This window comes from Agelaius phoeniceus, chromosome 3 (assembly GCF_051311805.1).
Source record: "Agelaius phoeniceus isolate bAgePho1 chromosome 3, bAgePho1.hap1, whole genome shotgun sequence".
Classification (NCBI taxonomy): Eukaryota; Metazoa; Chordata; class Aves; order Passeriformes; family Icteridae; genus Agelaius; species Agelaius phoeniceus.
In genome coordinates, this window is record NC_135267.1 from 59,949,800 (window position 1) to 59,974,966 (window position 25,167).

General features: G+C 37.3%; 1 protein-coding gene across 9 annotated transcripts in view; it reads right to left on the bottom strand.

Moving 5' to 3' along the window:
* SYNE1 (spectrin repeat containing nuclear envelope protein 1) overlaps window positions 1–25,167 on the bottom strand; it is a 287,608-nt gene that overhangs the window by 88,239 nt on the left and 174,202 nt on the right. For 6 of the 9 annotated variants that reach the window (XM_077175395.1, XM_077175394.1, XM_077175391.1 and 3 more), the window contains 15 exons: window positions 24,817–25,035; window positions 23,689–23,951; window positions 21,921–22,086; window positions 21,458–21,613; window positions 21,110–21,262; window positions 18,553–18,735; window positions 16,942–17,079; window positions 15,494–15,679; window positions 14,674–14,796; window positions 12,376–12,558; window positions 11,016–11,159; window positions 7,405–7,599; window positions 6,234–6,374; window positions 1,563–1,730; window positions 655–816 (listed from right to left, as the gene is read on the bottom strand). In XM_077175395.1, coding sequence (XP_077031510.1) covers window positions 655–816; window positions 1,563–1,730; window positions 6,234–6,374; window positions 7,405–7,599; window positions 11,016–11,159; window positions 12,376–12,558; window positions 14,674–14,796; window positions 15,494–15,679; window positions 16,942–17,079; window positions 18,553–18,735; window positions 21,110–21,262; window positions 21,458–21,613; window positions 21,921–22,086; window positions 23,689–23,951; window positions 24,817–25,035 — 2,580 coding nt within the window. Of the gene's footprint in view, window positions 1–654; window positions 817–1,562; window positions 1,731–6,233; window positions 6,375–7,404; window positions 7,600–11,015; window positions 11,160–12,371; window positions 12,559–14,673; window positions 14,797–15,493; window positions 15,680–16,941; window positions 17,080–18,552; window positions 18,736–21,109; window positions 21,263–21,457; window positions 21,614–21,920; window positions 22,087–23,688; window positions 23,952–24,816; window positions 25,036–25,167 lie in introns of all 9 variants that reach the window. The other 3 variants (XM_077175388.1, XM_077175389.1, XM_077175392.1) reach the window with 1 other exon arrangement.

Below are 25,167 nucleotides of genomic sequence, written 5' to 3' on the forward strand. Positions count from 1 at the left end.
CATGGCACCATCCTTTTAGAGGTATCTTGAAACCTGGTTCATAGGATAAGAATAAGTAGGAACTTATTTTGCACCACGGAATAAATCTCTGAATTCCGACAGATTAGATGGGTTCAAGCTATCAGATAGAAGGCTTAGGTGATTACAACTCAGACCTATATCAGATGCATTACTTAATAAAGTATGCTCTTATTATTCAGACTTCCCTTGTGAGGGAGTTTTTGATATGTTTTGTTTAACGAGGTGAAAAATGTATTTTGATCAATCTATAATGCATCAGCATTGGTTATGATTTTAGTAAATTTGGCAACATTATAAATATTCTTCAGCAATGATACTGAAGAACAGTATGTATAGCTGTCATTGGACACAGTCTTGGACAAAAGCTTTTGCTGAAAATTTCAACTGGACAAACTCTTATGATCTATTCTATTTCTTTCAAAAAGGCTCCTTATTAAAAGAATCCCCATCACACCACCTTTACAACAGCAGGAAGTCAGAAAAGCAAGACATACAGTTAACAGAGAAGGTTCAAGCAACAAATGCATGTGTTTGAGATATCCAGCCATGAAGAAGGTTACTGTCTAAAAAACAGAACAAAAGATATGCAGGCAATGTGCGCTCTTCCTCTCCTCTTCACATAAAAGATTTTACCTGATGTTCAGCCATCTGGCTCTCTGGGCTTTTGGCTGGTTCCAAACTCTCATTTAGTTTCATTTCAGTGGTCTCCATTTTTGTGGATATAGACTGGAGTGTGTCCTGATATTTCTGTTGACGCTCAAGAGCTTCATAGAGTGTGCGCTGCTTTTCACTGATCTGAAAAAGAATGGGAGGTATAAATTCTGCTATTTAGTCTGCTTCATATGTCTCTAGGCTTAAGACACTAAAGCAAAAAAACTTGCAACAAGTTTTCAAGAGTATAACTTACAAAGCAAAACATCCATATTAAAAATATTTATTTGCTTAAAATTTCATCAGTAAAATTCTAGGTTCTGCTGCTTAAAAGAAATAGATATCAATAAAGCAGGGAAAATCTATGCCCATTCTCATGCATTATTTTAGATTTCATGCACTCAAACATGGATGTGCACTACTTGCTAGACACATAGCTACTAATACCCCGAAACAGCTACTGTACTGAAAGGAATTAAATTTTTTAGCATGTGATCAAGACTCTGACCATTCTCATGCATCACTGAATGATTATGCTGCAAAACTACACACAAATGTGTTGATCCAGTACAAACTGGACAAACTGGATTCTGGGCCTTCTTTAGCTACTCAACCAAAATGACTGGATATCCCTAATAGATTATGGAACACAGTCTGTCAATAGTCAATATTTCTGAAGCCAACGAGCAGCTTTAATGACTCTTATTTTTATTAATGGAGGTCCATCTTGCACAGGCTTCAAACAAAGAACAAAAATAATATATCCCAACTAACAATTAAAGTTACCATTTGAAAACCAAAACTGCAGGGAAGAATATATGTGCCAGCGATTTGAATTCTATTCCTTACAAGCTAGACAACTATTTTGAAGTCTCCAAATGCAAACTTACCACATTTTTCAGTGTTTCCCACGAACGCTGCAAATCATCCAATTTGGCACTAGCAGATGATTCTAAGCCAGGTTCATAAAACTCCTGGGTGGCTGAAGTGCTGGGATGAATTTTAGCAGCTTCTGTCTGCAACTGTTCAGCAGATAAGGCTTGGTAATAAGCAATGTCCTACAAGCACGAAGTACATTATTGCACTTTCAAAAAGAAAGATACTGCATGCTATCCCCCCAATACTGCCCCACTGCATATGTCCATTAAAATAAAGCCCACAAAGCCAAAACAACCAGGAAACCTCTTTAATAACAAGGTAAATCAATATTTAATAGTAGCAGACTGAGCATGTTTTGGACCTTCACTATGGTGAGGATTTTGGATGCATTTTTTTCACGTTCATATTAGCTAGGTGGTGCAGAAGGCAACTGTGGACAATCACAGAAAGGCTGGGAAGGGAAGTGCTGTAAATGGGAGTGTTGTTCCAGCACCATTACAACTACACATGGGGGAAAACCCATCACAGAAGACAGCAGGTTATGGTACTGTAGGTGGCAAATACCAACCTAATGAACACTATCACAGAGAGAGCAGCAAAAGAACCTAAAAGGAATATACTGAAGGACTGGTAAATGAGGCAAGAAAGAGTATGAAGCATCAGCTTGTTGTAAGCTTTCAAACAAACAGGGAGCCTCAACTAACTTATAAAGGATATTCAGAAAAGGGACCAAAATTGCTAAAGAAATGGGAAAATGTCAAACCACCAATGAAAATTCAGAGTGGAATTATTTCTCACCAGAAATTCTATACTTAGTGTATGGAGATTTCTTCAACTGTTGCAGATGACAACTGAAAACATCTACAGAAAATGTAGAATTAAGGAAACAAGTACAGTACCTATACTTAGGTCAGGAAAGCAGACTTGATGACAAGGATTATTTAAAACTGAAATCATGTATGACAGTTAGCACTACATTATTTGAGAGGTGAAAAATGCTGCCTCAAGGGAGGGTGCAAAGCAGACTCAGTGGTGCTTACTGACAGGAACAGAGGCAATGGGCACAAACTGAAGAACAGGAGATTCTCTCTGAATACCAGGAAATGCTTTTTTGCTGTTAGGGTGACTGAGCACTGGGACAGACTGTCTAGGGAAGTTCTAAGGTCTCCATCCTTAGACCCTCAAAATCAACCTGAATATAGTCCTGGACAATCTGCTGTACATGGTCCTGTTTGACAAAGGGTGTTGGGCCAGATGATCTCTGGAGGTCCCTTCAACCCCAACCATTCTGTAATTCTGTATAGATGTATAAAAGTTAGGTACTAAACAAGACTAATTCTGGGGTACTGGAGCTCAAAGTGTAAGAAGGATCCTAATTTGGAACAGAATGCAAATGCGTTATCTAATACCATATGTGAACGAAACCAGACAAGCTCTGGAAGAGCACAGAAACCAGATCACTCCCATAAAACTGACCAAAAGTGTATGATTAGGTACTTCTTCAAAGACAATAAATGGGAAACTTAAAAAATTAAATGATGAAGTTGTTATAACGTCCAGGAGCCAGCATGGAATAGGTAACAGCTTAGCATGGCACTCAGGACTGCAATTTCAGAATTTTTCACTCTGACCACAAGTGATCTTTCCAAGTAATGGTGAAAAATTGCACCAGTGGAGATAACTTCTCATTTTGCCTTGCCTGCAGCTACTCTCCAGCCCTTTGCCAGTGCCCTCTCAAGACCAATGCTTCTGTGACCTCTTAATATGGTTGTAGAATAAAGGGCTTGTTTACACAGAGAGGGAAAAGCAATCCCTTTCCCCATCTTTCCAACTGCTTTGTGGAGTATACAACATGGCAGCTTCTCTTTGGCAGAGCTTTCACGCCAGGACAGAAGGAATCCAGATGCTCATGCAAGTAAAAGATTCTCTTGCCCCTATAGAGGCCCTAATATCCCATGGCTGTTCTTATGAAAAGTAGCCAATGAACAGTAGTCAGGTTTTGTTGTTAGATGCAGTGGCAAAAGGGTGTGTTTAGATTTTGTAAGATATGTAACAAGGGCTGATGCAACCTAGATGAGTATTCGTAAGGGAGAGAGAAAGAATCCTTAAGTAGGCTGTGTACAAGGAAATAGAAAAGCATTTAACAGTGACCCACTGGATAAGACTAAAATCACAGGATCAGCTGTTGCCTACAGGGCATGATGCCAACACTTCAGCTTTTCCAGTTCAATGCTCTGCACTGTGTATCAGGAAACCAAGTTTTAAAAGGTGTTTTAAAATTTTAATCAATTACATCTTTGGGTAAGTGCAAGGAGATTTAGCCTCAAAGGATTCTCATTCAGTACTGCAGCACAGATGAAGGGTCTGATTTTGCTAAACATCAAAATTATCTGTATTTCAGGTCTGTTAACATAATATTTAATATATTATGAAATTACTCAGTGTTTCCAACATATACACCTTTATAGTTCCCCTCACCATGCTGTTTTTGGAGGAGTTTCAGAAAAAAACCCATTTTTTAACTTACATTAGTGCTAGAATTGTCACTTTCTTGTATTTCTGGTCTTGTTTTAATCTATTTCAATATCTGCATAATTTTCACTAATAAGCAGTTGGCACTTGTTTTATATTTTCATTACTTGTTAGAAATGTAAATAAAGTGTGTAGATGTCTGAATTCAGACTAGCTATGTTTCACATTAAGAGATGCTAGGAAACTGTTGAAACACTATAGAGAGTTATTCAGGATGAATTAAAAAGCAGTCTTAAAACGTAACCTTTCCTTCCCCAATTGCCTCTTCAGAAGAGTTTTACATTTTTTTCCGAAGACTAAACTCATGTTATTCTTCACTTTCTGGAGATCATGCTCACATTTTTTTCTAGTAGTTTGCAGATGATTTTCCTGTGGGAAATTAGTTCTTAACTTTTGCTACTTTTTAAAACAAAATATTTCTAAATTTATTTTCCTGATTTGCTTTAAAAATACAAAATGTTTATAACTTACATTTGAGCTCCTAGTTCACTAATGTCTAAGATACTGTTTTTTAACCAACCTTTTCTCCTGAGGTCTCCCTGGGCATTCATAATGACCAGCACTGGCAATTTCATAGCTTCTTTAGTCCTAATCTCATGTGAGTGTGAACCTAAGAATTTTGTAAGTAAACCACTGCATTTTGGAACATTCTTCCGCTGGTTGTTTAATACATGCAGTTCATTTCAACATTAACCACACAGAAGAAAACTTCAGCTCTAAGTTTTGAGATTATTATAACAGCATCAACTGTACCTTTCTCAAAAATCTTCTGCTAAACGAAAGATATAATATTTTTCAATTCTGCCCTAATAAATCACTTATTCTAAAACATGTATTTTGGTGTCAGCTCATGGTGCAACAGCATGTTCACTGTGTTTTTCTTATTGTCTGAGTGACTGGAACTGTTTGACTTGTTTTACATTTTCAGAGAAAAGTAAAGAACTGACATAAGCTTTGTTGATTAGAAAGCAAGCTGCTTTTGGTCCTTTACGTCCTTCATTAGTTATTGGTGTCATAAGACTTCTATGTTGAAACATATAAATGCCTTTCTACTGTAAGTAAACTTCACAGGGAACTTTCTGATTATCTAAAATGATAGAAAACTAGAAAAATCCTTCTTATGCATTATACAACACTTTTTAGTATGCCATTGGTGATTTTTTCACCACTCTTATTATCTTACATTAATATTTTTTCTTATGTATTGTATTTAGCAACTTCTATATCACCATATGCATTTCTGAAATTAGCAGAAGGAATCAATGAGCATCTTGCTCAAACTTGCCTAATTCTACTCAGCAGTGCAACACAACACATTCTAACCTTCAAATCTGCAGTGGTCAATTTTGGAAGCAGTCACAAATGCAAAACCAACCAATCAGCCACAAAATCCAGAACATGATGAATTCAGTGAGATGGTAATGGCTTCTAAAGCTCACTTCTAAACTTCCAATGCATAACATTTTATGTGTGACTTTATGTGTCTGATGCTCAATGTGCTGGCTTAATGTTTACATTTTAATCAATACTGACACTTGCCGTGTCAGTATTGATTAAAATGTACACTTGCTCCTCCTACAAGAAGTGTAAGAGTTTTGATTTAAAATCTAATATCTGTAATTTCACTGATCTGCCTCACTGGTGCTTAAAATAGACTGCCATGGAAATGAAAAATACATGAAAAAAACCCACATGAAAGTTAATAACTGAAATGATATTAAGTAGAAGATACCAGGCTGTGATTTCAGTGCCAAAATGGCAATCATACAGTAAGATAGATGGATATGGACATAATGCAATGTTTCATTATGGGGAGTACAAAAAGGCTTTTTTTCTCAGGATGCAAGATTCCATTGAGTACTACCGAGAAAATAAAAATTATGATATAAGTAGAAAATACTGGTGACATTGTAATTGTCACTTAAAATTTACTTTTAAAAATAATGAATAGCTGTAACACTGGCTTTATACAATTTCAATACCTGTATCCATTTTGAACCAGAACCTGAAGGTTCAGTTTGGTAAGAGGTTAAGCCTCAGTTCCTTGGAGCTATAGTTAAACATTATTTCAGAGGATTAAATAAACCACCTGTGGAATGGAACCACGCATGTCTGAGATAAAAGCTGAATGAATGCCAAGAGAGAGGTACCTGGTTAACAGAAGCATCTGTATTAGCCACAGGTGAGGGAGAGCGACAGGCAGGTGGAGAAGAAATCTCACTGTTGGTTCCCTCCTCCCCAGACTCCTCAGTGACAGGGGAGAGCAGCGTGTGACAGCGACCAGCAGTCATCTGCCACAGGAAAAGCAACCCCAGAGCACAGGAAGAAAATCAGTTACCTCAGCTGAGGCTTGACTTAGACTGAGATCAAAACAACACATGGCCAGAATTACCACATTAATTAGTCATGCTTCATGCTCCTACATTTACCAGTTTAGAAATCTGTTGAATAAATAGTCTCATTTACTTGTCATACTTCAGTATGAAAATGCTCTCCTGTACCCTAATGGATTTTAAAAGACAATGTAGAGCAAGCAACTCAATAATAACAAATTCAGGTTCGCCTAAACATCTTCTAATACAATCTCTGCTGCGTACAGAAATACTATGTAGAGCTACAGAATACTGGACTTTTTGTCTCAGTATCCAGGTCCAGTTGGAGCAACAAGGAACAGACTTGAAATATAAAATACACACAACCCAGTATTCAAATGTAACCCCCTTCCTTCCCCAATGGTGCTATAGAGAGATAAATCCTGAAGTCTGACACTCAGATGAAAATCTCAGTAGCATCAACAGAATGTTTGTAATGAGACCCAGTTAGGAACAAACAAAAGCAAAGTCAAACATGGGGCCTATGGCAGTACTTAGACAGCTTTCATTTCCAGTACACTCATCTGAGAATACAGCAGCATACTGTCAATTATCACATCAACATTTTAATGTGTGAAAAGCCTATACACTGCAACATCTAATGAAATTGTATTTATTCTGGTTTTATTTTATTCCTGCAACTCATCAATTTCTTAGCATTTGTACTTGCATGCTGGCAGCTACAAAATAAAAAGCACAATATTTGCATATTATTGCTCACAAATTTCACGTATTTTTCTGTTAAATAACTTCAGCTTTTATCAACAAGTCTTGAGAACTTACATAAAGTAAAATACAGAAAAGGGAAGCTGCAACTTGTTTGGTTTGCCACACTACAGCCATTTCAAAAGGTAGATATGAGCTGTGGCAATTTGCTGCACAAGGGTGTTGTAATGATGCAAGAGGAAGCAGCTCAGATAATGAGTACAGTGACCAAGGCATTGCTTACCATAACCACCGAGGGATGAGTGGCGTGTGCTGGCAGCAGGTCTGAATCCAGCTCCTCCATTCCCTCGGACAGCCCCTCCACTTCTGTCACTGTCAGCAGCATGGTGGCATGTTTTGCTTTCATTGTCAGCATCTTGCACTTGGAATTCAAAGAAGCAATTTGCTCCTGGTATCCTTTGATCTTCTGAGCCAGCTCCTGAGAAAACATTTTTTTCCCCTAGTGCTGATGCAGCCGGGAAGGGCCACAGGACCGGCAGCATTTCAGCTTCCGCGGCGGAGTGAAGCTGTCTCCTCCCAGCGCAGCCAATACCATGGCAGCGCTGCCGCTCTGCTGACGAGCAGGATGTCGCCAGCCGAGGGACCCGGCCCGGCGCGTCCGGCCGCGCTGCGACACCGCCGAGCGGAGCGGCGGCCGCCCGAGGCTCCGTGCGCGCCGCGCCGCAGAGCGCAGGGACGGACGGACCGACCGACCGACGGACGGACGGCTCACGTTCGCATCCTGCCTGGAGCTGAGCCCACCTCTGTGAGCTGCACGCTGCAGCAAAGGGGAGCGTCTCTCACTCTTCCTGCCCCATTTCCCCCCGCCCCCCATCTATCTCCATTTATCTGAGGAAGATGAAGCTCCCTCGCACAGTGCGTGCCAGGGAAATGAGGTCATGTAGTGGCCACAACTGCAAAAAATGCCCCATTCAGCTCTCACCAGAAAGAATGAATTGTCCAAACAATAACTCACAGGGTCTAACAGGCTCAAAAGTGATAGGAACAATCAGTCACATAATAAGATTAAATGCAGACTGTATCACTTTTTGTCACTGTTTGGATAAGCTGTATTTTAATCTCGTTTTGGTTTTGTCTAAGTCTACTGAGTTAAAAGCTGAGCTGCACAGGACTAACCTTTCTTTAAAAAGAGGGAAAATAGCATAAAGTAGACTATATTTTAAACTATTGAGGGTTTTATGCTTAGGAAATGGTGTATTTATGGCCAAACACCATCACAAGCTTAAGATTTTTAGACAAGAAAGATGAAAATGAATAGCCTTATGACTATTCACATGTGTCTTGTCTTCTCTCCTACCATATACTGTGGCTCCATTCAGTATCCAGTTTCAAAGCTTTCAATTAATATACTTCAAATAAAAAATGGTAGAAGTGTTTCATATTTCTGCTGAAGCTATCGTTCCTGTCTCCCTAGATGCTCCGTAACAAGTTAGAATTTTGATCTAAGAAGTGAAAACATTTGTATAAGCTTGCCTGCTAAATTGATGATTATTTTTTCAAGTATATATTTCTGCTTAATTTTATGTCTCCTTTTACTTCTTCAAAACCCACAAGTTTTCAAGGAAAAATTGCAATAGGAGTTGCAAGATATAGTAGGCAGAATAATATATTATTACAATATCTTTTCAAAAGTAAATAAGACTACTGCTTCAGGCTGATAAATTAGAAGACTTTTTTTGGTTGTATGACATTTTCAGTAAGAAAATTCTTCAAAATTACAATTGATTACAAATGAGTGTTCTACACTCATTGCAAGAAGTACCAAGTTAGGAATTAAAACAGCTCAAAGACTGAGGATGACACTTCACTACTTGAGTTTCAATGGCACCTTGTCACCACCTGTCATGTTAGCAACAAAAGGGCCTCTCTTTGGTGCTCCAGAGCTTTCCTTGGAGACTAAGAAAAGTCTTGATTATAAAACACCAAGCAGAATAGTCAAAAACCAAGCTGCAATCAAATTAAGCCACAAATTTAATGGCTAGCAGCTTGAATAGTTATCTGCTCTTTTGCAAATTCCAGTCATTCACAAATGCTCAATAAATGACATATCTGAGCCCCAGCAGAAAATTATTGTCATTCAGTATACTCTATTCCGTCACATTACCAAGTGCAATGACACTTGTGGTATTAGTGTCCAATGCACTGAGTATCTAAAATGTCTCTTTCAACTGAAAACAAGGAAGAGTAAGCAAAAATATGACTTGAAAAGAAAATTTAAAATAATAAAGCATCTGATAAAAGCTATGTCCCATGAGGTTTTGTGTTTTCCATTAAAATAATTCTCAAGTATGAAGATACTTGCCCACATTCTTCTCTGAAATTCTAAAGAAACACGGGTCAGTAGACATGGTATCTGCTTACATACATGCATACTAATACAAACTTCCCAAAAATCAAGATGTAATTTCCTTCTACTATCTTCCTTCCTCTTATTTTAATTCTAAATATAGCTAATACAAATGTCCCCTTAAGTTCTTTTACATACAGCCTTTAACAGGGGATGTGGTGACTGATATCTTTTAAAATTAATAAGATATCTAACAAACATCTCAATAGACTTGACTTTTGAAGTAGTCTAATAAGATATGATTCAGAACATTCACTTCATGTTATGCTTTTTCACAGGTATTTAGCAAAGAAAACGTGAGCCAAAAATATGCAAAAAATATGCTTATATGTGCTGGCTGATCCCAAAGTGTGCATTATCATAAAGATGCTGTCTTGCTGCAGATGCTCAGGACCACTCCTAGCTACTAAACTTGCTCAAATGTACATGAAACTTCAAGCTGCCCCATTTTTAATTCCTTCCTGCCTGCAGCATTATTCCTTCCTCCAGCAATATTACCCTGAATCACTGGTCACTCTCCTGCATTTGCTCTTCCAGAATATTTGACTAGATAATAATAGCATTATCAATTCAATACTAATAAACCCTAACGTGCTTGTATATAAAAACTGCTCTTGAATTTATACGAAATAACTTGTATATATACTTGTAACAACTGTATAGAAAACGAGCAACACATGTAACATTAGGCTATATTACACACCCGGAGGGATGGCTTTGATTCAAAGGCAAAGAAATGGTGCCATCTGGTGCCAGAAGTGACACACAGAGCTCAGTGGTGCATTTTCTATCCTAGGAATTTCACAACGGACAGGTGGAGGTGAAAGGGGCTCAGGAGGAGCTCTCAAGCCAGCACAGCAAGAAGGCTGCACAGAGACTATTGTGATTTATGCAAGAGCTGTCAATCCATGAGTTTATGGTCAGGACCTGCAACTGCACAGCACAAAAATCTTCCCCACAAAGATTTTTAAAGAAACCTTTGGAGTGAATGATGCAGTCTTCCTCCAAATCTGTTGTGGGGTTCCTTAAATTCAAGTCTCTTAATATTCTTTACAGAATGTGACTGGGATGAAAATGAGCAAGTACTTTAGGATATAAATGCGTATATGTACAAGTTCTTTAGGGTATACATACGTACATATGGATCACCAAACTAGTTGAGATTAACTGACCAGCTGCTGAATTTTGACTTCTGGGACACTCCTCAATCAAGTTCTAATGTTAAATATCCCTTAATTATGCAATGTTTTTGTTTATCATAATGCTGTCCGAGGTTAGGATACATCTAACTGAACAAACAAATGAATTGTCCACACTCTACCAATAGCAGGAGCTCTGTCTCTGGGATTAAGCCTACCTGCTCAACTAGCCTTTAGAAAAATCTAAAAAGCAACTCAACTATCTTATGACTACTGCTTATGAAAAGTTGTCTGTGTCAGTGAGTTGCCATTGAGCCCAATGTTTTTGATGCACTTTGAGTCCCATACCTCATTCCGTGAAATCTGGACCTGGAGTTCCTGGATGTTGCTGGTTGCTATTGGCTTGTCCTGGATCTCACGATGGGCGCTCTCGATCATCTGCTGCAAATGTTTCATTTCCTGCTCATATTGCTCATACTGAACTACTGCTTCCTAGAGAAGGGAAAAAAAGATTGAGTGTCTACATGAAAATTAATTTTCACTTAGTCTAAGCATGATAGATCTCCCTCATGAAGTATCTGGCACTCACATCTTGATAAGCAAAGCGTAGTCAGGAAAATATCTATTCATAAATATTGTGAATTGCAATGATTTGAATGGTTTCATTTAATTAAATATTTCCCAAACCCACAGTGCACATAACATGATATTTTAGATTTCTGATGTAAGGTGCTGTAACTTCTGATTCCAACAAGTACCTGAACCAAACACAGCCACAAGAAGATAGCCTTGCTTAGTCTCATGGTTTTGTTATAAAGCATTTTCATCTGCTTTTTCACTTCATGTGTTCATTTGTGACTCTAAGAAAAACTTAGATATTACAGAAAATACAACTGGGAAAGGATTATGAAGATTGACTCAGATAATTATCGTACCAATGCATTATCAGTTCTTTCTATCAGCAGTGTGTCTAACCCATTTTTTAAATTTTCAGTGTAGCCTTTCTTGTATTTAAGCATCATTAACTATCCTAAACCATCAACTCTCTTCTGTTATCCAACTTGAAACTTTGTAGTTGCACCCTAGCCTATGGAATATGCTATGTATATTCCTATCATTAAACAGCAGAGGAGAAAAGCTTATTCACTTCATTGGAAATACCTTTTACATATTTAGTTATAAATCCAAATAGTCAAACAAAATCTAATTTACTCGTACTTAGCAAAACTTGAAAATACAAATTTAATAGACATCGAATGACTCCAAAATCAGAAAAAAATATATAAACTATAAACAAAGAGAATAAAAATATTTTTTTTTATACCACAGTTAATTAACTCAATAGTTTTTAAGTAATCTTCAGAAGCAGCTGATGTTATATGTTATATAAGTTTTATTAATTGAATATATGTCTTATAAAATTAACCTGCATTCAATTGTATATTAGCTGTTTGTCTAGTTAATCCTAACAGCATTACAAAAATCATAGCAATATCAGGGAGAGAACTTAGGGGAGAGTCTGATGAATAATCAACAATTAACATGGTCATGAATATTAAAGTCAGGAATAACAGACTAGTGGGGAAACTCCTAATGGTGCTACAGAACAGAGGAGTGCACAGAGATATGGAATTCTATGCTTTCATCACAATTAGTATGCTGCTGTTCAAGTTCCTCTGGGCGGTGGGTGGGATGGGGCTGCACTTGCCTGCATGATGTTGCACTGCTGGATGGCCGTGTGCTGCAGGCGGCTGGCCTCCTCCTGCAGCCGCAGGGCGCTGTGGCACAGGGGCAGGCTGGTGACCACCTCCTCTGGGATCCGCAGGCCACTCTGGCACTCCTGGACTGCCTGAACCTTTGGCTTCAGGGACTCCATCTCAGACAGCAGATGCTAGAAACAAAGTCAGTGCCACAATAAACCAATTTTTTTCAGAACTCCCAGAGCATTTCATGCAGCCAAAAAAAAATGATGGTACATTCAAGCAACAATAGAAAAAAATTATTATCTATTTTTTAACTTGCATGTAATTAGAAACACTTTCTCTGGAGTTGATCAATGTCAAATGAGAATAATGATTATATAAGCAAAAAGCCCATATACTAGATATAAGAATAATAAACTAAAAAGCATAGTTGTACCTATGCTTTTAAGTGTCCAAGTAAAAAAAGTATTTCTATTAACAGATTTGAGAAAATAGATTTACCAATTCCACAAATCGAAGCAGCACAAGAGTAGTTTATATATACTTGCATCTCAGTGTTAAAATCTAAGTGGAACTCCTTGCTGTGACATAGAAGCACATTTTCAAAACTGCACATGAATCCCATTGTATTCACAACTTTCCTTGGAAATTACAAGCCGTGGCTGAAAATGTTGCTTAAAATTCAAAAGGCAATCAAACAGAAAGGAACAGAGCTACACAGAAACCTTTTTCTTTGAATATTCACAAGCTGTATGCCTTTGTGAATAGTGCCTATTCCATACAAGATGTCCATTCAAGCTGACTGTTCATATGCATGAGAAGGGTCTAAGTGCAATGGTTGGAAATAGATTTGATCACTGTTATTTATATCTACACTGAGGAGTTTAATGTATGTACAGATATGAAAAAAAAAAAACAATGAAAAAAGGAAAAGGCAAAGTTGATAAAAAGAGCCTTAGCACATTAGGAAAAGATTTTAGATTCAATAGTTATAAATCAGCTGGACAATGAGGCAAACAGGGATAGAGAATTTGGTTATTTCCCTTTCCTTATCAGAATGATAGCTAAGTGGGTCTGAAGTGCATACTGATGAGAGGATTTTGGTTTGGTTTTTATTTTTGCAGTTTCATGACATAAGGTGGATAATCTAACCAGATTTTTGGTATAATGAGCTATTCCTCAGGCAGCACAGGTGGGGTTCCACTCTGTCAGACCCCATACTGCTGGCAAAGGGTGTCTTCATTGTTCAATCAGCACCCAGAGGCACCCTGAGGGCTATGTGCCAGCCAGGCACTTTCCCCTCCCTGGTCTGGTAAAACAGGTGGGCAGGGGCTACAGCCCCTTTCTGTACAAAAGAAAGTTGCATTGTGAGATCTGCTAGAGCCAGGACAAAGAACATGCATAAACCCCAGTGTAACCTCCATGTTCCTTTCTTCTTATGGTGGGTGATGTGTTTCACTTACACTCTTCAAGGCTACATTTTGAAATCTGTTTGCAAGTGCCCAGAATAAAGACTGCATATTTTAATGAAAATGAAAAGCTGTGCAAATTTACCTTCCTTCCATATGTTTTTCTGCAGATTTTAATCCTACAGTGAACCTGATGACATCCAGTTTTCACTGGCAGACTGAGACAGTAAATCTCCATATTAGTTTGCAGAAAGAAACATGTCTTGAGAAACTCAGAAAGCTATATTTCTTTATTGTCTTATTTCTCCTGTTAAGGGACTGAGACCAAAACTAACAAACTCACAAATCTCCATAGCAGATCAGATGCAACAGAGAAAGCCATGATATCTTATGGAGGTTAATTCAACTAAGCATACAAAAATGTAACTGGGCCTAAGGAAACCTGAATTGTCTCCTAGTGCTCCAGATTACTATTGGAGAAGCTGGCAACAAACTATATCATTGCATCTCTATCTGTAAAATAATGATAACAATATTGACTTCATTTTGAAGTCAATAATGATAACAATACTGACTTTCCTTTAAGAAACCCTTGAACATAAGCACTAGATAAGAATTGGGCTTTATAACAAATATGGATTAAATGGATTGGATGCACACTCCTCAGAACTGCATTAGTCTAAGAAGGGGCTCATAAAGAATTATACTTCAACCATTCCCTCTGAGGGAATGATTCTTCTCACTTCATCACTTATTTCCTTGGCAGTAATTTGGGACTACACTCTGAAACAGTGACACACCTAAGAAACACAAAAAGCAGTCTCATTGACACTCATTATCCTTTATGCAAGATCACATTATTCAAATGTTAACTTTGAGGTCTTGGTCTTCTACCTGTCTGTGAGAAAGTTGCTCTTTCAAGCTCAAATGCCCAAGCTCTGGAGATGTCAGAGTGGCTTGGGCTTGCTCCAAAGCAGCCTGTAGGGCTCTCAGCTCAATTTCAAATTTCTTCATATCCTGTAACACATTTGATTCAGGGATGAGTAAGAGGAAAAATAGAAATCACTATAAGTATATCTGTCTGGATTTTGCAGGTACATCCACCTTACATACAGTGCAAAAAGCAATTCATAGTTTTGACAGTTAATTTTAAATGTCTAAAATATTAAATAAAAATACCAGTCATATGGCAGTCTAGAAAAAGGGATTGCAAAGGCAGAGTTATTTTTCTTAAGTACTGCAATCTCAAATGCAGCATATACTTTATAAAGCTGAAAAAGCATATTCATTCTTTTCATTGCACTCCTTTGCAGGCCTAACACTATGGAATTCTGATTTGGTCCAGTACTGATCTAAATTAATAAATAACAGCATTTAGAGAACATTTAAGAGAAGAATAAAGGAAATAGCAGAACCTAAGTGTCAAAAAATACATTTCTCAAGTATCTAAACATAGGTGCTCAGTGCTATTGAGACACACCATTACCCCAGATATATTCATCCAGAAAGGTCACTTGTGCAGAAATCTTGTGCCCATCTGAATCAGCACCTGAATGCAGCATCTCAAACACTGCGAGACACCTGACTTTAGGCAACAAAGTCATGCCCTGTACAGACCACAGATTATCTTCACTGATAATAATCTCAGTACAGTAGTATGATGCATACATCACCCTAGATGCTAGCTATCATTAGAAAACCTGCTTTCATTTACCTTGGCAGCATCTTGGAGGTTTGGTAGCTGCACTTTGATGATTTGCTGCAGTTCCTCTGTCCGCCGCCCCAGTTCCAGCACTTGCTGTGACATCCCTTCAGTACAGTAGACACTTGCCAGGTAATCAATCCTTTCGCTCATGGCCTCAAGATCACCATGAATCTCTCCAGACTCATCAAGAATGCTCTAGATGAAGATACAGACAAATTGAATGTCAGGTTTGAGACTCAATGACACATATCTTTTAAGTATATTGTTCTGCAAACTCTTTAATCTGTACTCATTCATGAGCCTATGATTAAGTTCCACTGATTTCCTGTTAGGCTTAGGGAATGCACTTTGTTCTGAAGATCGGCTGAAGTGCTTCAGCTTATAGAGACTGGAAAACAAAAGATTAAGTAATGAAGCTTCAGCAGCTCTACTTACCAACACATTAATTTTATTGTTTTGCTACACACACTTGTGTGTAAAAATATAATATATGCAATCTATGGAGAGGATTTGTCCTGGAAGCCTCATATACCTAATAGAAAGTAGCAGAAAGCACTTGGGTGCAGTGCTATAGCAGGGTAGGAGTTGTTAATGCTGCCTAAAAAAATCACTGCCAAGGCATTGTGTGGGATGGCATTGGTTAAGCCTGTATCATCAGATTTTGAAGCAGGGAAAAAGCCATAGCAGAAATTCTGTCTCCAGTTTTCCTCATGATAAATTGCCTGGAAGCTCTGATTCAGAATACAAAGACTGACATAGTACCCTGCACTTATGTACAAGAATGCAGCTGACAATTAAGTAATGTATATATAACATTGGTATTAGTGATATGTTATCATGATGCCTTGATTTTTTTCACACAGTCATGTAACACCAGCCAAGCTTCAACCTCATCAAAACGGTCCACTGATCTCACACACACATTCCACACACAGACACACACGGAACAAATTGCACAATTACAGGGACAGCAAATTACTCTGATGTGAAATGTTCAGGAAGAGATTGGAAGAAACTCTTCCATTAGGTATCAGTTTGAGAATATTTGGTATAAAACTCATTAGAAGAGAACAAAGGCTATTCCAGTTTAGCATAATGGAGAAAGAAAAGGCCAAACTGAAAATTGTCTTTGATTAACTGAAGCTTTACAGTATGAGCTGCAATAATGTGCTTGGTGTGATAGAATCACAGTGTGCAGACACACTATTCAGCCAAAAGCCTCTATGAAACCAAACTACTTGAATAACATGGAGATCAACTTTGAATGACATGCTTTTATTCTACAACATATCTTTATTTCAGTTTTCAAAACAATTGTCCAAAACCAATGAATCATTTTTAAGGCTTGGGAGAACAGCCAAAGAAATCTAGCCCTTTAGGAGGAAGTAGAACTCCATTGCTTTGAAAATAACTTCATATATACACTGACTTTTAAATGTCATAGCTCACATAATCACCTGGTAGGCTTTAAACTGATCACGAAGCTGAGAGGAAGAATTCCATGTTATATTACCATGCACTAGGATATTTGCTTTCTCAATCCATTTCAATATGAACTCCAGCATCTCATTGTATTCTTCCAAGTGTGAAGCAGCCTGGATGAAAGAAAAATTTGCTTAAGCCTAAGATGTAATTTTGTACAATTCTGGGAGGATGAAAAAACTAATTTTATTTCCTTCACTGTTTTAACCTGAGGATAATTTTAACAACTTTTCCTTCCTGTATTATATAATTTTCTTATGTATTTATGGAGTTAAAATAGGTATGTTTTCAGTAGTAAGATTATGTGTTTTTGGGGAAAAAAGGCACTATAAGAATGTAGGTCACACTGTGAGAGTCCATTGATGCTCAAATATATCCCTAGAAGGTTCACTCCCTGTGCATATTTCAGCCTCACATGTAAGTTCCAAAATACCTCCTCTTTCAGTTTGTGGCTCAATTTCTTATTTTGATATGTCTCTTTCCATTACATCCTCCAAATCACCTCTTTTTTTTTTTTTTTTACAGTCCGCTTTGTCCATTCAGTCTGCCATATTCCCAAAAAAAGAAATATTGCACAATTTCAAAATACAGGACAAAAGTTCTGCTTTCTGATGAACCCAATTTCTATTTAGCAAAGTATTCATAAGCTCCAATTTTCTTTTTAGCAGGAATAATTTCATTGATGTTCATGAATTTCCCCCTTATAAAGGATGGATCAAATCCGAGGTGACAAAACTGTATTTGCAAGCAGTACCAATACCCATCATTTTTATGATAAGTGGATCTTTTGATGCTGAACAAAAATATCCTAATGTTAAATCTCTTTACCAAGTACCTTTGAAGGAGTTTTTAATTTGAAAATAATTTTCTATCTCTTCTTAAAAACAATTTTTCAGAGAAAACTGAAAAGAATATTTTGAATTTTTCTTCGGGAAGCAAATTCATGCATGCAGAAAGGAGAACTCATAATTTATCAGGGTATTGATGGCAGAACCATAGAAAATCCATTTATTTGCTTTTAGCTGGAGGTTTTGGGGCTAAGAACAAGTAAGGAAAAAAAAAGAGAAAGATTTTCAGAGACTTTGAACCACAGAGGATCCATCTTTATGAACACCAAAATATTGCATAAATACTATGCATTATTGGGGCCATTTTATATAGGCTTTTCTATTGAACGTACAAGTTATATTCAACCTCTATGGATTGGGACTAAAGCAAACTATTTTTTTTTATTTTGCTTTTAATGCTGCAAATATAGGTAAGAGTGACAAAACAGAGAACCTGAGAAGCACAATGAGGTACTATTTGCAGCATGCTACTGTTTGGGAGATCTACAATCTTTTTAGGGGACCAAAGGAACCACACAGCAGGTCATTCATGCAAGAGGGTGTTAAAGTAGCATCTGAGAATTATTTTACTCTCTGATTTGACCTGTGTCTCTTTGGAATGTGATGCAAACCCTGACTAATAATAGGCAGATGTGCCAAGGAATGCCCTGTTTGGCATAACTCCAGGATAAAAAATGAGATGTTTCCATGCTTCCTCTGGTTGTGAGAGGAAACAGCAGAAAGGATTTAAGATCATACCTGACTGAGCTTGGCTGCTCTGTACTCAGCCTGCCGTATGGTCTGCTGGTGCAGTGCAGTGAGTTTCCCTATCCTGTTAGCCAGCTGCTTAGCCAGGGGTACGTTCTGCTCTGCAAAGTCCTGGACTGATGCATCTAACTCCAACAGCTTTATATTGCAGCTGTCCAACTCGTCACCAAGGATCTAGGCAGAAAAACAATAAAATCAGTGATCCAGGAAGTGGTAGCTTTTTGGTTGGTTATTTCTAGTCCAACTAGTGCAACTTTTATAGCCTGTCCAAAGTCTCCATAGTTTTTTCCATTTTTATGCAGGAAAGCAGAACAGCAGGATATTTGGTCATCTCTTAAGTATGTGCCATTACTCTTTCTCCTCTGACTTCCTGGCTGGAATGGATAACCGTTTTCCCTGCCGCAGCCAAGGACTGAGTCACTTCAGTGTGACATTAACTGTTCTCAGGCATCTTTCTGGGTTTGTTTCTGAAACGAATTGTCAGCACAGACTGCCATGACAAGGAGTTTTGTTTATTTGAAAAGGGGTTTGTTTTATTGCTGTCTTAAAATATAAGTTTATAAACTCATAAAAATGTAGTTACTCATGAAGGGATTAAGAAAAATTTAATTTTAAACTTGCATTTTCATAGCATGATCCTGATGCAGGAGCAGTCTGATTGTGCTAGAGTGTTTCAATAGAAACACATTTAAAAATCAATTTTTCCTAGCGTAGTCACAATTATTTTGAAAAGGAAGCCTAAAAAGTTTTTCAAGTTTCCCATAGATTCAAAACATACTCTGGGGCTACAGTTTCTTGAGAAGAGGCTACTGGGTATTTTTGTATTTGTTTTTTATATCCAAGGTGTTAAAAATTCATTGTTTTTGAAAAATAAAAAAAAGAAGTCACAGAATCATAGAACAGGTCCGGTTGGAAGGGACCACAGTGGTCATCTGGTCCAACCTCCTTGCTCAAGTAGGGTTGTCCCACAGCACATGGCACAGGATTGTGCCCAGAAGGCTCTTGAGTATCCCCAGCAAAGGGAGACTCCACAACCTCTCTGGGCAACCTGCTGCAGTACACAGACACTACACAGTAAAGAAGTTCTTCTTCATGCTCAGGTGGAACATCCTGTGCATCAGTTTCTGCCCATTGCCTCTTGTCCCACTGCTTGGACAAACAGCCTAGCCTCTCTCCAATTATTTCTACAAATTTAAACTGCAATCATTCACAACACTGCTACAGGTGTTTCAAGAAGTGACTTCAAGCTCTTCAGGTTAGGGCTGTCCTGGCAGACACACCTCAGAGTGTAAGATATGATCAATCGCCATGATAAGTCAGTATTATTCCACAAATTTGGAGACATAACTGTCTACATGTAGACACAAAGACAGATGTTAAACTGCTTATCTAAATACAAAGACACACACATTACAGCAAGCATAAACAAATGTATTTACTACAGATATTATGCAGAATTTATATGCTGTTTGTGAAAGAAGGATCCATTTGACTTGAGTCACATGGATTTAAAACAGATTTTTATTTTATTTTTTCACAATCTGTTTCAATGTTAATATAAAAATATTTACTGCTGTAACCAAAGCCAACCCAGTCTCAAGACTATCAGCTAAATGCATAAAAGCAGTTGGAACATTACTTCATCTCCAGTGACAGAGAGTTTTAATTTATGCAACATAAGAAAGCAGATTTCACTGGGTTTCTGCTTTCTTACTGAAATCAAGGAGATACACCAGGGATATAGTTTAGTGACACTTCTTGTAAAGTAAACAGTACTTTGGAACATCTTGAGCATCTCATGAAAATAAACAGGTAATTTATGACATACCAGTAATGCTAAATCTTCTCCTATTTTGTATGCTTTGCCTAATTTCAGACAGTAATTCAGCCAAGTTTATCTTTGCCTACTTAAAATAACAAACCAACAAAAAAAAGCCCCAAACCCTCAGCCAACCCCTTTTCCATCTCTCTTCTCTCCAAAATCCCTTACTCTCATATGGTAATCCTAATTTGGCCATTACACTTCAGTACAGATGATTTTTCCTGAGTGTGGTACACACCTAAGATTAAGAAAACCTTCAAAAATAACTAAGAACCCTTTGCACTACTCTTAATTGCATGAGTAGTACTTTACCTCGTTGTTGAACTAAATGTGAGATGGGCTACAAGTAAAATTCTATGGATCTAATAATCATAAATAAAGAATGATCTTTTCAGTACAGACAAGAACAAGGAGCAGTCTGAAGGTTCCTCAGGCTTTCCCAGATTGGAGTCATACTCATTACTGAAAAGGAACTGTGAAATGTTGTCCATCTGACTTTAACACTCAGCTCCTTCCTTCAAATTCTGTTACCTGTGTAGGCCAGTTTGCAAAGACTATAGCTTAAAAAATCTCCTCAGTCAACCCTCATTTCTGTATAACTCTTCTGTTGAACTACATTAACAAACTGCGTTCTCCAAGTCTTCACAAAGAACAGTTTGATATGAAGTGAGCTTCCCAATTCAGAAAAAATTATGGCATAACCACATAAGGAAAGCCTTGTCTTACCTTCTGTTCAAGTTTAGCTTTTGTTATATCATTTGTTTTCTTTTTCAGTTTGGAAAGAATGGTATTTAGTTCATTTGCTATCTCCTGGATTTTCTGATCAAACTCTTGATTCAATGTTTTGATTTGCTGAGTTTCTCTTTCTTTGGTTTGAATCTGTCAACAATAAGAATTAAATTCAATAATCAGAAATCACTCCTCCTTAAAAGAAAATAATTTTCATTTAACTTTAATTCAAAGGATGAAGGTAATAAAACTATTCTGTGTTGCCACAGTTTGGCCATAGCAGGATTCCAAGTTATAAAGCCTGAAGACTATAGATCTGCCTGGCACTTATCTACTGCACTTTACCTGATCCTGCACAGTAACGAGGGCCAGTCCAACATCTGCTAAATGAAGAGAGAGTTCAGAAGGCAAAATGGTATAAAGCCCCAAGTATTTATTCTGTTGTTGTTCAGCCAGTTTTTCAACAGCCTGGCGATGAGTAGCAACTTCACCAAAGAGAGACTAATGACAGAAAAAAGTATTGTTAAGAACAATGAGAATACATCTTAAACATCTTTAAAATAAAATATCACAGTCCATCATCTACTTCATGCTTTACGAATTTATCTAGTGGGTTACTAAAATGCTCATTTTACCAAACGATTACTAAATGAATATTGTCTTAGTAAACAATTACTAAATTAGTATCGGATTACTAAATGAATATAGTCTAATTTGAATTTGTAGTGGTTTTGAAACTATTAACATTCACTAGCAGATTAAAATGAAGATAAATATTGTGATTTAGAAGTTGAAAAATGTGGCCTACCTGCAGCTCCTGGAGTTGGATGTCCACTTCCGCATCAGGGCTTAATAAATATTCTTTTGTTTCCTGGATCCAGGACTTCACAGTATTAATCTCTGCTTCAACCTCCTCACGCTCCTTCAGCTCCTGTTTGACCATCTTCATGCCTTTTTTAACTTTCTGTTGCATACTTCAGAAAGAAAGAAACAATAACTATTTGTGAAGAATTAAGCAATGTCTAAAAACACTGCTTGGTCAAAACATGCTGAACAATAAAGATAATGATTAAGAGCACCACATCCAGAGAAATAAATTTAAATAAATTAAATTTTTCATGTCCATTCTTTGGTTTTACATGTTTGGATATCAGGCATGCAATTCTTTTGAAAAAATGCTAATGTATACAATAGAGATCCCTACATCTGAGCTTATCACCACAGAATACCCTGATTGTCTGTAGAGGCAATTGCAGGGCATGAACTAGGATTATTCACTGTCATTCCAAAAGAAACTTCTAAAATAGGTCAGAAAAGCTGTATCTTACACTTGTTTATTTCTCTACACTAATTAGAGAGCAAGACAATCTGCTCTGATATTGATACCTAAAATGTAAAATAAATTACATTATTAATGTAATTTATTTTACATTTGAGATAAATTCCACTCCTATTGAGTGGAACAGAGCAGATATGATATCAGAGCAGATATGATATTGAGATACCATATCATATGAGATAAATTCCACTCCTATTGATGGGATTTGCGTTGGCAGAATACTTAGGTTAAGTTATGGATCAAGTATCTAAACATGGCCTATTTCCACACTTCCACTAAGACAGAATTCCTGCACTTTCCTCAAGAACTGACACCTCTGTGAAAGTTCTATTGGATTACTCATAGCTCTTATACATGTGACATGGATCTTTGATATTCCCATATTTCATTTATGTTTGCATAACCTTGCCCATATGAATCATGCCTTATTTACATGAGCAGGAGGTCATCACAAACCCTGTATCTCAGAAACCAATTGTAAATAAGTGAAAAATGGATTTGTAAAATTTTCTACAGGGATTGCTATTCTACTATAATTATTTATAAACACACACAATAAACTTTGCACAGGCTTGGTGCAGGGTTTACAGTTTTGTCATTTCTCATTTTAACTTGTTTTCCAACCATGGAGATCCACTTAATGGTATCTTAGTGTAGTTATGAGGTAGAGATGTGTCTTAAAACTTAACATAAAACTTCCTGTTGTCTACATGACAGGGAGATGTTTTTCATTTGCATAAACATTTGCATAGCCTCAAGGTGAAAAATTATGTTTCATTTGCATATGCTCTACATACATTCCTCTGTAAATGTCATACAGGAGCTTCTTTTAGTACCTAAGTGCTTCAAACAAGTGAAACAAAGTGATAAACTAATAAAAGAGGATACAAAAAGATAAATGACCACTGTTAATGTGAGAAACAATGGAAGTATTTAAAATCAGTTATAATTTTAATGCAGTTTATGCAGCTTTTATGTAAGTTAGTATTATTATGCAAGGCAAGAAATACTTATTTTAAAAAGCATACTCTTTCTGAAGGAAATAAAAAATAATGGCAAAAAAGGTATTTCAAGATTAATTAAAAGTAATTTTAAATTAAAACTGAGGCTTATTTAAAAAATAATAGCTAATATTTATTTAGGCATGTTAGTTGTTAATGATATTAAAATTATGAGCTCTTAATAATGAATTGCAAGGTACTATTTTTTTGCTGAATCTTTTAAAATATTTCCTTACTTGTGGCATCGATCTTGCATTGCTTTGATTTCTTGCATAACTGGTAGTTCCTTCTGAGATGGAGGCTTTACTTCCACATCCTGAAGCATGCTGACAGCATGCTGTTTGAGCAGGCCCAAAGATGACAGCTGGTGGTCCACCTCCAGCAGGAAACTGCCATGGTAATCCAGGAGTTCCAGGAGCTCTGTCTTGGACGCCTTTTCCACTGAGCTTTCTGGTAGGCGACCTTGTAGCTGATCTATAGCTATGGTGGCTTTCCGAATCTATGGAAAGAGACGCAGTCTTGTCAATAATAAGATTACAAAAGAAATTAGTAAAACTGACACTGAAAGGTGCTAGACCCAGTCCTGCACATTTAGATTTTGTAAAACAGTTGTGGTATAGGGCTTGTGCTCTACTGTGCCAGATCCCTTGCACTTCACAGGCGATCAGGACTTGCTAAGAGATTTTTTTTTGGTCCAGTTACGGGTGTCTTCTTATAATCTTTAGCATTTATTACATTTATTTCTATAGGAACTAGAGCTCTACCCTGGGGTACACCCATATTTGGCACAAGTCATGCATTTAACAAAATGCTTATCCTCATTCCTAGAGAACCTGATATCTGGGCATGAATAATGGACAATGACAGATAAGAAGATTGAGGTAGGATATAAGGGGAAAAAAGAGACATATGATGAATGAGCAGTGACAGGCACTATCCTCACTGTTACGCTTAAAAGGAGCAACTTCATATTCTTCTGGGAAAAATAAAAGAAGAAAAAAGAAAGAGAGAAGAAAGAGAGAAAAAAGAGAAAAGAAAGAGAAGAAGAGAGAAGAAAAAAAGGAGGTTAACATAATCTAGAACAGAACATCTGAGGAAAGGAAACAGGGAAGAATCTAAAGAAGCACTAGAAACCAAAACAACTCTGTATGTACTATACATTGTATACATTGAGAAGAACAGTCCAAACTTTGGAGGCAATGATTCTAAACCTGGATCTTTCACAGCTGTGTTTTTCTGAACTGAGGAAAAAAATCAGTTATTCCTGCTATCAGTTTTCTCTACTGCAAGATGATTAATAAGGCAGCAAGCATAATCAATGAAAACCTATGTATAAGGGAGGATTTACAAAGTCTAGAATTTACCTTATCATTAAAACCCTTCCATTCCTGCACTGCATCTTCCAAAATTTTCTCTTGTTCCTGGGCTACATTCCTGAGCCGTGTCCAGCGCTGCCAAACTGTTGTCATGGATCTACTTATAGATGCTTTACTGGCATCATTGCTGATTTTTTCCAGCTGTGAAGCCTTTTCTTCTAGGGCTGTGATGTTCTCATGGAAAGAATTCACTATGGACACGAGAGTCTGAAAAAGCAAAAATAAGCACTGTTTTCCTTTTCCACAAACCAACTCATCAGCATTCAACATGCAGGTAAGGTGAACCACCCCCATCCACTGCAGATGAAGAGGAGGTATTGCATTTCAAGTGAGCTGCCT